This window comes from Amia ocellicauda, chromosome 23 (genome assembly GCF_036373705.1).
Source record: "Amia ocellicauda isolate fAmiCal2 chromosome 23, fAmiCal2.hap1, whole genome shotgun sequence".
Taxonomy (NCBI): Eukaryota; Metazoa; Chordata; class Actinopteri; order Amiiformes; family Amiidae; genus Amia; species Amia ocellicauda.
This window is the reverse complement of record NC_089872.1, coordinates 10,115,392-10,132,230: the sequence shown is the minus strand read 5'-3', so window position 1 is coordinate 10,132,230 and position 16,839 is coordinate 10,115,392. Positions and strand designations below refer to the sequence as shown.

The 16,839-nt window shown below is 40.3% G+C and overlaps 1 protein-coding gene across 3 annotated transcripts in view; it reads right to left on the bottom strand.

Moving 5' to 3' along the window:
* LOC136719229 (CSC1-like protein 2) overlaps positions 1-16,839 on the bottom strand; it is a 45,696-nt gene that overhangs the window by 23,624 nt on the left and 5,233 nt on the right. For 2 of the 3 annotated variants that reach the window (XM_066697078.1, XM_066697080.1), the window contains exons 2-3: positions 1,498-1,694; positions 987-1,066 (exon numbers count right to left, since the gene is read on the bottom strand). In XM_066697078.1, the coding sequence (XP_066553175.1) occupies positions 987-1,066; positions 1,498-1,671 (254 nt within the window). In that variant the 5' untranslated portion in view covers positions 1,672-1,694. Of the gene's footprint in view, positions 1-986; positions 1,067-1,497; positions 1,695-9,658; positions 9,855-16,839 lie in introns of those variants that run through there. The other variant, XM_066697079.1, reaches the window with a different exon arrangement.

The window sequence follows — 16,839 nt, the reverse complement described above, 5'->3', positions numbered from 1 at the left end:
GAAAAAAAAAAAAACAACGGAAATAAGAGAGCTGGGAACTCAGATTCTGGAGCTTAATGCAATCCTTCTAGAAAAATACTAATAAAAAGTCTCACGGATTCCCAGACGAGCGCTTAGTCACAACAGGTTCGGGTTATGTTAATTGTACAGGCATTTCCCACCCTGTGTACTGTATGGACACAATACACCTTGAACTTGCCCAACCCTGAAGGTAAACTTCCCACCAGTTTGGGGAAGATGATCGTATTGAGAGCTGAATAATCTGATGCTACAGTGAATCAAAATGACACCTCAGCCTGTTTTTTCTTCCCCCTTCAGAATTTTCAGAATCTATTTTGCAGGGGCATTTTGAGTCTTGTTCAGTCATAATAAAAATCTATTATAACTTTACAACTACCTTGCCATTGTCTTTTTGGTCTCCGTAACAGGATGGTGTCTTAATCCGCCAATGCGAGGGAGCTGAGCGAACAGTACAGCATAAGCTCCTAGCTAGACACAATTTCCTCTGATGTTATTTTACCAAATACATTAAATAAGACTTATTTGTTTTATGCAACATAACAGGTCTTTCTTTTTCTCTAAAAACATAAACTTGCATGGCTTCACAAAAGGCTAACATAGGATCTCAAGAGAAAATCACGATGCCCCACTAATGATTTTTGGAGCTGGCCTACTTTTCACATGAAAAGGCCCATACTGCTGAGATTAACATCATGGTGCACATATTGGTATTCACTCAACTACAAAAATGCGGAGAAAACAAAAAAAAGCTGGTCAACAAATCGGAGCCCTTGACAAGATAGAGGGTGAATTACTTTGGGCTCTTTTTTTTTTTTTACCACCATATTGCTTTGCTTTCAGTTGATTAATACATTAGTGGTATTGCTTGTTCAATACACCGGTTTAGTAAACAGTCTAATAAAAATGGTGTGGGCCTAAGAGTTATTTCTTCAATAAAAATAAGAAGCTCAGTAGAAGATATTTACCTGTCAGCATCTGTCACCAAGGCTAAACGGCCATAATCCCAGGCAACCTTTCGTAAAATTGAAAACACAAAGAGCAGGACCTGGCAAAGCAAAGGAAACACAACGGTCAGTCCTCATTTCAAAGTATTTCATTTTTTAAATTTTCATAGTCCATTGGGTGTAACATCTGAGCTTTAACACATCAGTGGTCGTTCTTTAAAATCCATTATATCCAAACATCCCTTTTTAGAAGATATGTTAAAAGTATAGTAGGCACTTGCAAGTGTTACTTTCAAACGCCACCTCAAGGGCATTTTTGTTTGCAGTGGGCAAAACACAAAACATACACGGCACTGTTTACGCAATGTCGCACACGGCCTTTTCCTAACCTTGCCACAACGATCTCCCAAAAGAAAACGTTCCCGTGCTCACACACAGCATGGCACAAACAAACCCCCCGGGCCCAGTATTCCCTTACATACAGTGTGTTCGTCAGCAGAGCAGGTGAGAGGGGTGAGGGTGGGAGACTCACCAGAAAGCACATGAAGTCGAGGGCAAGCACGGTGGGCACCCCCCCAAAGGGCAGGCCCTGTAGCACGGTGCTGCGGATGCGGGCTGTGTAGCAGTAATCCTTGGAGGAGTTGCCGCAGTTGGTGCAGGCCTCCGCCGCCAGCACCCCCATGGTCACAATCAGAACACGGAGCATCTTCACTGCCTCATCCTTCACACCTGCAGTAAATATACACACATACATATTGATACGTATTGCACAAGTTAGTTTAACATCCACTATTATGAGCTGCTGGATTTGTGCCGGGAGTCAAACACACACACAGATTTAGGAAATTGGAAAGCTTGTTTTGTTGTGTTGAAAAACTTCACCACAAATGAGCAGGTGTGCCATGGTGCACCTAATATTGCAGTTGAAGACAGATGTGTGTAATTAAGGCCAGGTGTGCTGTGAATTGTTGGAGATAGAGTGTATACGTTCCAAATAAACAATATTAACATCAATGCGAAAACAGTTGGAAACTTGGAGAGTTCTTGCGGTCTCTTTCTGAGGAACATCTACAGAATAGGTCCTTTTTTCAACTGCTTATTCTTGTCAGCTTTAATTCAAGGCCCTTGTCCTATCAAGACTAGACTACTGCAACTCTCTCCTGAGACATTATATTTCAGTGATGGTTAAGTCTTGTAAGTCTCTTTAGACACAGCAATCTGCTTGGCATACAAACATACACATGAATGGATGGATGGATGAATGAATGAAAGAATTAATTAACTGAAACAGATTGAAGATTTTCTTGTTTTCTTGGTCCATTAATATTGAATTCTGAAAGGTATGAGTGACGTTTAACTTAACAAATAAGCCGAGTATTGCAATTCTCACAAAACTGCTTCTCTCAGGGCTACAAAAATGAGAAATTCCAGCATAAATTATATAGCAATACTTCTCCCAAATCTAAACCTCTGTACGGGTTGCAGTCCAGAGAGTCTTCTGAGCTCGCGGATTAGGTTTTCACAATATCAAGAAGTAGCTCTCCATTGTGCTGGTTCATGATTAGGCCTAGATGCCGTACACGCTGATGCTGGAAATCTGCAATCAAAATGAGCCCAAAGAAAGTTGCCTGCATTGCAAGGTGTAGGACAGAAATCTGCTGACAACAAGAGATTAGAGCTCCACAGAAATGTCAGTTCTCACATCCTCCCTTTGAATATTATAGTACAAGAAGTCAGTCTTACCTGAGTAAGGAACATTTTACAGAATGAGAACATGATAAATAATTATTTCTCACTTAATTCTGAAGTTGGCAGGGAAAGCACTGATGGTTTTCTGGTTTATTTCTGGACTTGCTTACTTTCAACAACGATTGATGGACATGATGTTTAAGTAAAGCACAGTTTTTTAAACGTGAAATGAGATCACGTCCTCTTTTCCTATACACATGAAAAGAAATGCCATTAGAACAATAGATGGCAAATATATTCCCATTTTGTGCAGCGAGAGTCTTAAAGTACATCAAATATTACACTGGAAAGTGTTTAATCTCAGGTGTCACTGATAGATGATTCCCACCTTATAACTATGCAGAAATAAATCTTTCTTTCCTTACCAAGCAAGACATCACTATGACATTAAAGATTTGAATTTGATTTGCATTTAACATGGAACCTCCTGGATGACAGCAGCCTCTTGAATGATGCCTATTAACCCACAAGGTATGGGGTATGGACTTAATCTTAAATTAATATTAAATTAAACTTTCTCTTCTCTCCGTTTTGCTTTTCTTCTCTTAGAGCTATTTTTTCCTCCTTCTCAATTCTCTTTGCACTCGTGTACACGGCCTCGCTTTGGTTTCACCACCTTGCCATGTTTGCCCTCGTGACTTATTGCACGTTTAGCCACCAGGGATGGAGCACCACAGTTGCATTTTTATCAAAGATTCTGCATTTTGTTCACCATTTGCTTCAGCCCACGTCTACTCAATAAGCATTGAGGCACCTGTAATGCAATCCCAGGGAGTTCAGCCTATACCTCTGCAGCACATTGCTACCGTGTTGCAGGATTTGCATGCTAAAAGGTGAACGGTTAGGATCAAGGTGTTCCCTGTCATCTGAGGCTTACATAAGTCGACAAGAATGCAGTCCTCCTAGTCTGTCTGAGATGTTGACTTCTCCTGCACCTTACAGCCTAACAGTGACTAAGGCAGCAATGAACGACTGCACATCTGCTGGCAAATATATTATAAAGTACAGTGCCCTTTCTGGCCACAACCTGTACATCTTACAGGTGTATTCTGACCAGGGTTGTGGGGTTTACTGGAACATGATATTTTCTTGGACTTCTGTCGTCAGGAAGGGTGCGGAGTAATACTGGGCAATGCATAGGTTATTGCAAAATTAAAATAAAAAGATGCAATTCAAATACAGTGATAAAGTTTGTGTGTCCCTGGAATTCATACAATGCCAGATATTAGCCCACACACAATTCTGCCAGAGGACCCCTGGTCTCCTTTAATATGGCAGTGCTCAGTAATGTGCTGTTTTTGATGGATCTCAGCAAGAATTGAATGCATGCATCTGCCAAATGAATAATCACAATAACTGTCTTGATAAGAAGGTAGGAAGGAGAGAGAGAGATTGATAAGTCAAAGCTAGCAGGCATTATTTTATCCAACTTGCTAGCATAACACACATCGTTTCTGGTCCCTGCTATGAAAGGTTGCATTGCTTTTTCTTCTCCTACCCACTTGTACTCAAACTAAGATATTCAGATTTTGTTGTTTCTCTGAATAAAAAAGGAAAAGCCTTTAGGCTTTACAGAAGCTTCAAGAAGTGTTTTGAATCTCCAGTGTTTTATACTTTAAGTGAAAATCCACATCTGTTGACTACAGATAATGTCTGCAACTAATTTAGGATAAGTTTCAAAATCCTGAAAAAGCCTGCAACGTTATTATGGTTTGACAGACGTATTACTTTACTAACCATGTCCAATAAAAAAAAAAAAAGTTCAAATGAATGATTCGGTGATGATCCAATATATACAAATCTTTCACAGGGGCTTGTTAAGAGCCCTGACAGCAGTCATATATAATTCATTTGGGAATTAAATATGAACCATCTAGTTCCATATATAATCATATGAGACTAATTTATAATATGTGCGTTATATAATGTATGAAAGCACACAAGAGTTTAATCTAAAATGAATAGGAGCTGCAGGAACAAAGACGACCTCTGGGAGATCAGATGGGTGTCTAAGCCTGAATTGAACTGCCAACCTGAACACACCACCACTGATTCCCAACACACAGACACCCCAGGACCAGGGGACACCAATGGGAACAAAATACTAAAAGGACACCCAAATACATGTGGGCCAAAATTATCCATCCATAATATCGAAGACCATTCTTGAGATCAGTGACCTCATAACAAAAAGAGACCACAATGATGTTAATAAGATTGCTTATGTTGTTATGCACACCCACATCTATAAACATGTGCTCTCCCTGATCGCTTAATCAGCCAAAGATTAAAAGTACATGCAATTAAATTTAATTAAAATGCAAAGTGGGAAATGGGGTCATGCATTCAAACTCATAAGATATCTCCTGATGCTTCCCTTCCCTCTATAGCCTGTTTGACCAAATGGATTTAAACACTTGGTGTCCATCGAAGCTCAGAATTGAGGTCAACTGTAGAAAAATATCTGGTTATTCGGATTGAGTTGGTGGCTTCAGGACACCATACAGTAATACTGAATGGGCTGAGCTAGTGTCATAGCTTAGATACGAAGATGTTATACTGAAACAGCTTATGGAAAGAAGTTCAATTCATGCATCAGTCAACACAAATAAATACATAAATAAATAAATAAATCACTCTGTGCACTGTTTTGTAAGATACAGTAAAAGAGCAATTTGTTGGTAAAAATAATATCAAGGACTAAGTAGCCAATGTGAAGGTGATATGACTCTGTGCAATACCAGTCCTGAGCAGCCTCACACAGAGCACTATAAATCTGAACCATCAGGATTTGGCTTTAGAGAGGAGAGGACGTCGAGGAGCTCAGAGTTCAGCGTGTTCCTGAAGGATACACTGCCATTGTAGCTTACTGTAGGGCTCAATATAATAAGCACTGTATTGTAAATCATCATGTCTGTTGACACTGCACCTAAATCATTGGGTTGCCACCTGCTCTCATTTTCAGAGCTCCTGAATATAAGCCTACATATGTTGCATTTGTATGCCACTTGAGCAGATTTTCTTTGGGTCTACCATTAAACCACCTTTAGGATCATTGCCCTACAAATCCACGGAGCACTAATTACCGTCTGGGAAAACTAGCTACCATCTTATTAATGGAGCTGATTATGTGTTTCAGAGTGCAGCAGTCAAAACATAATAAGTTGAAGCTCATCAGAAACGCCATTCCTCTTAGGAAACGGCCTTTGAATGGCATGAAAAATATATCTGATGTTTTCTCTCAGCTACAAAGTCATGTGAGTGCAGTGAAAGTGGAAGTCTGTCATACGCAGTGCTGTGATGAGCCTTAATGAGCATACTGGAATAATTTAATAATGCAGTGGGAGTTTTTGGAGGGGGGTGGCAGTAAAATGAAGGAGTACTTTACAAAATCTCCAACAGAAGCAGAATCATTAGCTTTCCCTTGCTGCCCTATGTGACGCTGGGTACCAAAGTGTTGCTACAGCAGGAACTCGGCACTCCATTGAAATGGATCAGGAGATCCGACTGCAGATAAAGCTTACCCCAGTGCCAATCTCTGCTGCAATAAAGCCCTGTAGGAAACAACGTAACAATCTCTTTACTTAATAATAGGTCTGACATGAAGGTGATCAGCTGAATTGTTCTGGAAGTGCCTTTCATTCATATTCATCATCTTACTCACATTGAAGCATTCAGTTCCTGCATTTTATTATACTCGACACTCAAACCCCTTCTTACCCTAAACCCACATGCAGGATTTCCATTACAATGTGGCCACGGACACACTTACCCCAGGAATACACAGAGAAACCCTCCAAAAGTGGGTAATGACAATAGGTTACTTCTTTACAACGTGGGCAAGTTGAGCATTTCTGAATGGCTCAGACAGTAAAAGTCTCCTTCTAGAGTATGGCAGGAGTCTTCAAAAACTCGGGATTGTGCCGTTTGCCAATTAACGTAAAGAATGAAAGTAAACAAGACAAAGCACTGCCTCTGTCTTTCTGCTGCTACAGTAGCTTATTGATCCATGAAGCTCAAATGGCTTCTTTAAGGATCTTAGAAAACCTGCGTCTAGAGCATGGGTTGGCAGTTGTACAATTTGCATAAAGAAGTGCTTCCTATTCCCAGTCCTGCATCAGCTGTGACTAGGGACCCTCCAATGGCAGCACAAAAATGTCCGTGAGCAGCCAGCGCAGTGTGAGTTGGAGGAATCAGAGTTTGCAACAGAACAGGGGGCCCTGTCTCCGACTACAGCACAGGGGGCTGCCAGTGCGAATGTTGTCTGCCCTGCCATTGGCCCTTGAAAAGCACAGTACAGAACTGAATCATCCATATTGATGTAAGAGTTAAAGAAGTACATTATAATTATAATTCTTGTAAATTTAAATTTTGGTGCTTAACTGGGAGTATAATGCTTTTCTTCAGTTATAAACGCCTATGACCTCATGTCCAAAGTGAAGTGTAGGCATTAAATAATTACAGAAGCTGCAGAGAATCTCCTAGGCGTTTGTAATTGGAGTTACTTTAGTTATGGTGACAAACACACTTACGCGCCCTAATGGAAGACTCCCCCACGACAGGCTGGAAATACCCGTTTTGTATCCACATGTATACAACTTACAAACACCGAAACACCCACTGACTTCGTATGAAATGCAAATAACTCACAGGTCAGTATTAACTGGACTTTTCCACAGCTCCAACCATAATAAAAATGTAGTTGTATTTTGAAACAGCTTTTTCTAACCTAGCTTTAAACAGTATGACTGAAATCTTTATTAAACATAATTGAAAAAGCAAGGGTCTCCCGTCATATTCTGCACGTGAAATGCAAAGCAACATTGTTCAATATTAATCTATTCATTGATTAATTAATTAATGTTCTCAATTGAGTGCTTGAAACTAAAATAATGTATTGATTTGATTATTACTTCACTGATTGTACAGAAGAAATAATGTATGGGCTTTTTTCCTGTTAGTTCCAATTCAAAGCCAAAAGATACATTTTAGTTTAACCATTTTCCTTTGATTTTAATTTGGGGATTACTTCATTGAAAAATCAAATGCATGAAACCACATAGGCTACCTCTTTAGTGAACTGAAAGACTTTGGTATGCTATGCAATATAAATCTCATTTCAATCCTACTGGCATAATGTGGTAATGTATGTATTGTGCAGCAGTAGGTTCAAACGATCACAAAATCTGTGCATTCCAAACCTTTGTTTTACCAGTTTGTCTGCTGGACAAAACTGATGTCACCAATCAACATTCATCATGGCTGACGTATACCCAGTTGATCAACGCTGAAGACTCGGGCCAGATGGACAATCTGGATTACTGCTGGAGATTTGAATACATTCTCCATTATTTTATTATGAACAAGGTAATTTGCACATGCAAGGAGAATTTCCTCACACCCTCAAACAAGAAAACCTAGCTCTTTAACACAAATTGCTGAAAAGGCATTAACACAGCACAGCACAAAGGTACAACGTGTTGCTGCCTGTAAGTTAACATTGTGCATCACAGTGCCAATGTTCGGTCTTGAAAATGATACTGGAATTGCTGAACAATATTTGACTTTCATTAAAGCCACTCACACAGGAAAAGGAATTAGTCTATATGTGCACTCTGAAGAAGCATATGGGTAAGAAGACATAAAAATGGTCCGTTTAAATTACTGAATACAAAATGCACCAATATATTGTAAAAACTGAAATAGAACAAATGGGACAACTTCCAATTTGCCAGTAGTGACTGAGACACATACATACAGCTTATCAAGGATTTATTCCATTCAGTACAGTACGATTGCCACTTATGAAACCACTTCGATGCCATTAAGGATTCTGGCAAAACATTTTGGCCATATAAATATAACAAGGAAGTTTCATTCAAATCATAACCTTTGAGCACCCAGATATTTATGAGTAAAGCAATTTCAAAGATTCACATGTAAGAGATGTTTAATATTAAGGGGTGGAAAGGAATTGGATTTATTTTCCTCCAGCAATATGGGAACAAGGAAAGAACGGGTAGATTAAAGGCAGAACATGGAACGGTTCGAATGCGAGCTGCTTTGGAAGAAGCAACAAAGAATCCAACATGCATTTTTTATTAGGACAGTATCGTGTTCAGGGGATTGTCCCTGCTGACTGCACACTGTACAGAACAGACCCTTATCCTCTGATGTGAGAGGGAATCCCCATTACCGCACCACCTAATCCAATCTATCCAGAGCGGTTTGGAGCAATTACAGCAGAATTAAAGGCACAGTTGCAGCTAATTTCAGCAAAGACGTTTTCCAACCAGCCCATTAGTGGGTAAGTCGTCTATGTCGCTGAACTAATACAGTATTGTATTGCACGTTTCTATTAGTGTCCACTTTGTGCAGAGATCTGTCTCCCGCTTCAAAATCTATTTCACCCATTATATGGCGTCGTGCACTGCACCCACTCACCCCGGTATCACGTAGTGCTGCTCTTAGTACTGCCAATTTAGATCAGGAAACTGATCTCCAATATGCGTCTTTTTAAGAGTTTAAAAAGGTGGGGAAAAAAAAGGTTTCCAATCTGTCCCCACGTCTGTAATCTGCTTTGCACTGATCAGGCTAAGAGGAGCTAAATCGCAGCTGCATCTATGTAGCTTGTATAATCTGCTGGAAGAGATCCATGCATGCACGCAAATTCAACACTCACTGGTTATTTTACAATTACATTTATCATTATATAATTAGGACTATGACTACTGGATGTAGACTCTCCAAGTCTGCATGCCACACATTTTACTATATAGGCTACAGTAAAGATCACATTGACACACCCACTTGTGCCACTGCACTATAACACAATACAGACTTTATATTATCATCATCATCATCATCTTGTGACTGTTAGTTTTGTACTATATAAAACGCGATATTTCCTAAAAGAATATGCACGATTTCCAGGCTCTCTTTACCTTGGCAAGAGTTGCACAAGACATCCCCAGAGCCTGTGTTCAGTAATCCTGCCGGACAGACGCACCGCTGTGTTAGTGCGTCTGGCTGGGGTCAGTATGTGCAATTTTTAAACGTCCCGAATTGGCAGCGTAGATTAGCGTCCGTCCTCAGACCTCCTTAATCATCCGCTTTTTAAATTAACCTGATGAAAGGCTTGTGGCCTGTCTTGTGAGCACAAATGCAATTATAAGGACCCCATCCTCCGTTCCCGTGAAGGGCATTTCGGCGCTGCAGTTCACAAAAGAATGACACATTTATATTCGCCCCGACATGGGCTGACATCATTTAAGGAGGGGCGCAGTCCCGCCTGAACAATCAACAAAGGCAACGGGCAGCGGATTCAGGTCGCGTTCGTGTAAAGCGCAGATTTAGGCAGTTTTGCGCAGATTTGCAGAATCCCGCCGATCCTATTGGTGGAGCCGCGCAGATCCCAGAGCTGCCAGCGCTGCCTTGCTGGAGCAGGACCACTGTCTCAGACTCGGAGCAGCCTCGGTGACAGGCTGTACTGTCAAAGGGATCAGAGTTTCTCTAACAGTTTCTTCCATGAGGAAAAAACACGTTTCAAAATATAACGTTCCTTGGAATATTTGTTGTTCCAATGGAACGCAAATTAAGATGAATAACGTTCCAAATCCTGTGCGTATAATTAAATACATTGCAAGCGGTAAAATGTATTTCAAGTCTAACAACAACAGCCATAATGGTGACATTAATAACAGTAGTGATGATAGTGCAGACACGTTTCCAAATAACCACCAAATGTATTCATGCATATACTACTGAGTCCTCCACAAGCTCGCACCACATTGTTGATAACGGTCCAGCTAGGAAGGAGTTCAATTCCAACAATTCTCTCACCGTTTTGAACATAAAAACAAACAGATTGATGGTAATACAAATCAACAGGAGCAATAATAATACAAAATACATCCTGCGTTAATATAAAAAAGTTAAAGGTGTCAAAAAGGTGAAGCAAAACGTCTTAAATCAATAGACTAGAGCACATTGAGGTAGACCCCACATGAACTCGCATACCTGTTCTTCATTCTTTCACAACGTGCTCTCTGACTGTTGCCAGGGGAAAATGTGTTGATCTAAACCTACAGCACACAACACCGGCACAGCACTGAGCCAAGCTCTATTGTATTCATGTTTTCACTGGGTATTTCACAAGTTAAACCTGTACAATACACTCAGTGTGAAAACGCATAGTCTAGCCCAAGCAGCTCTCACTGGAAAAAGTCATTTCATGAACACTGTAAGTTAAGCAATTTACAGTAGGTGATCTTAAGGCTGCTTAAAATGAAGATTGGTTGTGGTCCATTGAAAGACGATACAACACAAAAAAGACGCTCAGGGACTCAGGAATTCCTCTGTCCATTCCATAGTAATGTGTCACTCTGCTGCTGATAAAACAATGCAGAGGGATCACCCTGCTTCCCCTGTATGCGGTGGACCCCCTTAGCTGGGAGTGAAGGCAGTGACACTTCCTGAGCAGTGCCTGCGAGAGAAAACAGGGCTCTATTACCAAACTGGACGTTTACTAGGTGTCACCAACTTCTGTGCCACAGTTCTTCGAATCTTGTGACGTTTCCCACTAAAGTCAATGGCTATGAAACACCAACGCCAGTACAAGTAACTAAGGCCTGAGAGTTTTCCTTTCATTGTATTTGTTTTAAAGTGATTTTTTTGATTTTCTTTTCACTCTCTATACATTTCGGCATCAAGAAGAGCATGCAGTTATTTCATTGTGGCGATTGCTATCAACTGACATTCATTTGACAAATTGTATGATGCAGGTCATGGGGAAATTTTAAACTCAATCACAAAAAAAAAAAAAATAGTCCATAAATCATGTAAATAAAGGCAATCTGTTATGATTAGGTTACCGCAGATTTACAATATCTTGTAAAAATATAGACAAAAGGACACTAAGGCTATTCAGAACCAAACCAGACCAACCAGAAAAAACAATAACTTTTGCCCGGTCAAAAGCAGAAGCCCCTTGTGTCAAATGGCTCAGCACTCACTCACCTGCACTGCAGAGGAGAAAGTTCCTTACAGGCCCCGTTTTATTCCCCCCTCCACCGTCAACCCTTCCCCACCCCCTCATTCTGTAAACCAACACAGACAGGAGCACGACCATCAGTGTCACACAAAACTATGACTCAAGACGGAAAATTCTGTGCCACCTCCGAACGAGGTTTCCATGGTGCCAGCTTTCGTCAGACTTTCAAAACAAACACAAAAACAAATTGGGGCTCCAATGGAGGGAGCAAGAGCGGAAGGAAGAAAGAAAGGCAGGAAGGAAGGCAGGGGGAAATCATTGTGTTAAACGTTTTCATTTTCATAACACTTAGGATTTAATTTCCTCGTTCAACAGTACTTTTTAGAATCCCCTTTTATAACTACAAAGGCCATCAGATGCAACCCTGCACTGCCCCGGGAGAATCTCGGCCTTGGCAGATCACATGTGCAATTAAAACGCATCCGGTGAGACTGCACTTACTCACGCAGCCATGGGGATCAACCGACAGGCCACGTTTTAAATTCAACCAGCACCTCGTCTTGGATTTTAAAATCCTCACTGCCTTTTCTCAGACTCATTTACCAAACACAAAACAAAGCACTGCAAACCAAATGATTTCAGCAATAAAGAAGACATCTAAAGAGCTTTACTGCTCTCCATAGACTACACCAACACCTGAATTCAGCACAATGCTCAAATTACAGGCATCCGATCCTGTCCAACCTCAACCTACCACCATAGCCCACACGAGTACACATTTGTGTCATCAGCAAACTTAAAACATTTATACACTAAAGGATGAACATCTTTGGACACAACTGCTCACCAGCAAGCTATACATATTACCCACTGTTCTCAAAGATCCTTCATACCGTCTATCTACATCCCTCAGTGCCATGGAGAAGCTACCGTGTCCTAGGGCAGAGAAGTGGATGAACCACTCTTATTTGACCCAAATTGGAACTGTCAGGAGTTATTTGAAGCATTAAACACTGGAAAAGTTATTTCCACAGCCAACTATGGATACGTAAAACATGAATGCCACTCCTACACACAAACAACTTCAGAGGTACATGTAGGCCTAAATCCACTCTTGAGCTCCACATTGCATGGATACAGAGCCAATTTAGTTCGCCTCTTTTCAACTTCCTGCGGTTTAGGAAGGGTAATAAAGTTGTACAGAAGAGGAACCGAAACTTCACATATACATTAAAAGTTAAATTAAGGTTGTTCAATCATTTAAAAAAGTAAAACACAAAAACAATCCTTTAAAACAAGGAATATTCTTCTATTCTGTACATTGTACATCTGAAATCCTTTTCAAATAAATACTAGCTTTACTGGATGACTACAGTTCACAAGATAATTTGAAAATATCCACTTAGGCCTGTATTTGCTTTCAATGCAAATTACTAAAACACCCTTTAACCATGTAGAATTAAATGCTTGACATTTCTTTTTTGCTTTCAACCTTTATTGGAACAGCAAGACAATAGCGGTTGTTAAGGGCAATTAATTCTAATTCATGTCACAGCACAATTACCCCATCATCTCAACATCTCATTTATTTTTCACTTCACATTTCAGTTCCTGAGTCATATCTTCACAGTGCATTTCTTCCCAGTCAGTGACCACAGATGGCCACCAAGGTCAAGAGGGAAAGTGAAAATAGAGGCAGTTTGGGACAAGCTGACTCACTTGGATCCTTCAGGAAGCATCTTGAAGACGTCTTTGGATCCATAAACTCGTCAAAATGAAATCAGCAAGAGATATATCCAAAATCTCAAACAGACAAACAATCAGTAATGAGGTAACACTCCTCTCTTTAGTGTGTCCATGTGCACTGGACCCTGGGCCCTTAATTCCATGTTCATTAGTCTGGGGATTTTGACACAGCTTGACATAAATAGACTGCGGTCATTATCCCACCCAGGATTAATAACCATTAACTTTCCATTAAAGAGAGCAAGGTTAATTTAACACCGTGAGACTGAGCACAGGTCAGCAGATAGTGTGAAGGAGAGCCAACAGTGGGAGACATACAGATTAAACCTTTTCCAAAGGGAGCTGTGGACCACGCACGTCTGATGCCTCAGAGATTTAATTATGTGCCGACAGCGGACGAACACTAGGACAGGATGTGGTTAGATCACCTCCTCAGCTCTTCAGTGTCGAGACTATATTCCAGACACGGTACACAGAAAGTATTCTCACATCCTCATGAATGAGACTGGTTACTGCTTACACAGTCACCTCAACATGTGCTCAACATGTTTTATGTCAGGAATAGTGTGTATCGTGTGCAAGTTACACCCTTGCTCTGATATGATCACAGATATTCTACTTAACTTCAATCTTATTTTCAGCAGCAGGTTGTGCTGCCAGGAACAGGTCATGGAAGCTGCCAGTCATCTGTAAATGGATCCGGTCACAAATGGGTTAAAAACAGCTCTTGTGCACCTTTGTAACATTCTGGGAGATTTTTCCAGAGGGGGTCATATACACATATTCATTTCCTAACAGAGCCGTGAAGCTCAGTTGCCCAGCCGTCATCTTTATGAGGAGAAACAGTGTGTGTGTCATAAGTCACGAGTCTTCAGTCTGGAGTCTGATGCAGTAAAAGCCTAACAGGCGGGACTCAGGTTACAAAACAGATGCCCCTGTTTAGTATCAGGAGTTGTAATTTGAAGGAATCACACGCAGGTACCGGGCCAGTGACAGGGCTCATTTTCAGTTCCCTAAATCTACAGCCCAGCGCAAAGATCTTCTGAATAACAAAACTAATTCGATTTAAATTTTAAAAAAAATCTCTAAAAATGCACAAAGACAGAGATTGTGTGCAGAACTCATGCACCACAGAAATCAGTTACATTCTTCTGTTTCCTGTTGGGCTTTTTTCAAGACAAACCTGAAAGCATTACATGTTTGTAGGAAAAAGAGTTCATAGCCCTTCCTACGGAGGACACAAACATCCACATGTAATGCCTACAGGAGAGCAAGGCCCATATGCTAGAAAGCAGATTAATGGTGTAAACAGAGGTCATTGGACCAACATAAAGTAGCTCAGTGCACTTTGTAAACCAGCTCTAAATACAACACTAAATCGCATGCATTACACACATACGGTGGCTCCAGTAGGTCATTATTTTTAAATTATTTTTATTTCTTGGCAGACGCCCTTATCCAGGGCGACTTACAACATAAGGTCATGTTAGCAAAGGTGTGCAAAACAATCTGAGCCATTTGATGTGTACTATGCACAACTTATTAAGCACTGGCAATATAATAAACATTTAATAATAAAACTGTAATGGGGTACAGGTTTGTAGTCTGTGATTGACACAGTAGGATACAGTTTTGATTTGGCCACTCCCCTTCTGTTACATAGCAAAGAAACGAACTCTCCTTTGGATTGTTTCTGCCTCTGTGATTATATTTGCCTTGGTCTATACTATACATTTACTTTATATATAAACATATACAGTGCATTTTTGGAGGCAATCAGATCTCTACTCTTATGTAACACACAACAGTGATGTATTAGTATATGGTTCTCAGAACAGTAAACAGATTGAGTAACAGAACTGGTCACGTGCAGAAACCAAGACATTCCACCTCTTCCACGTGAATAAGATTATCATTGCCAAACAAACAGTGTTGCACCCGATAGGTGAAAGACATCAATAACGAACAAATACCAGAAAACAAAAACAGTCTGGAGTGTCCTGTTTGAAACAAATTCACATTATTCACAGTTATTTATGAACAAAACTTCTATGTACCTTTTTGAAAATGTACCTGTAAATATTTTAGTTACACAAGTTACACAAGTTACACAATCTCTCTCGCTCACTTTTTTAATATACATCTTTTTTCTAGAATTCTTTTATTTTTCTAGAATTATGAAAATACTTTTTTTCCCCCTCTCTCTATACACTGATGCACTGATTGTAAAACACAATGCCTATTCAAAGCCTTGCCTCTCCACTAATCTAGAGGAACACACACTTTGTTAGTGCAGCAGAGTGGCATACGTTCTTATCCCTTTCATTCGCATTATTAACATCAGCTGCTTATCACCATCAAAATAGCTCTTGGAGCTTAAATAAACTTGCTTGGTTTTCCAAGCGTTATGACCCATTTAAAAACCTTCAGGTATCATCGGCTCTTAATGGTCTCGGCCCCCTTTCCAAGAAATGCGATATTATGCCAACTTATCATATATCTTAGAAGATACAAGATTGTAAGTTCTCTACTGGTATTGCTGATCTCTGTAACTCATTGCTAGCGGATATATAAACATGTGAAAATGGACATGTCCCAACCAGAGAGACTCAAATACACATGCTGTGTGAGTCAGACTAAGTCCCTGACACTGATATTCAGCACTATGACTCTCATAGGTGGTTTCCGCTAAGAAACCAGAGACATGTCGACTTCATCACTCTACAGATCCTGACTCAACAGCAGCTCTTCACGCAGGAATGTGGTCTAGAGTTAAAGAGGCACATACTGGATTGTGGTAGTGAATCTATCAGTATAATTTACAATACATTTATGGTTACCAGTTTCATGAAATTGATTTTACTGATGAGGTCCAGCGCAGGGAAAATAACCATGGCAGACATTAAACATCCTGTCATCTCTACACAGCAGGACTCATCACAGAAAACTGCAGCAGTGCCAGCTTTGGGCTAGGGCTTTATTCCCCCTCAGCCAGCAGAGCATGAAGAATATATTTATCTAAATCCATTAGATAGGCCTTCTTTTATCATTGTATAGTAGTTCCCTTCATTTTAAACTCCCTGACAGACCACATGGCATGCCCAACAATTTTGGGGGTGAAAAACAACAACCCCAAAACAAAGAAATATAGTAAATAGTAATAAGGGATGGACTAGTTTGCCCATTTCTTAAGGGGAAAACTGATTAAAACCGTTACATTTGGAGTCCCAGTTGATGCTCGTATAGGCAGGAGGGTTTTAAGGTTAATTTCTTCATATGTAATCTGAATACCATTAACATTCTTGCTTTAAAGGTCTTCTACAGTTCAAGATGCCTGTAAATGCTGCAGGATGGAGCTTCCTGACTGTGTGCGTCACTGCTTTCAAT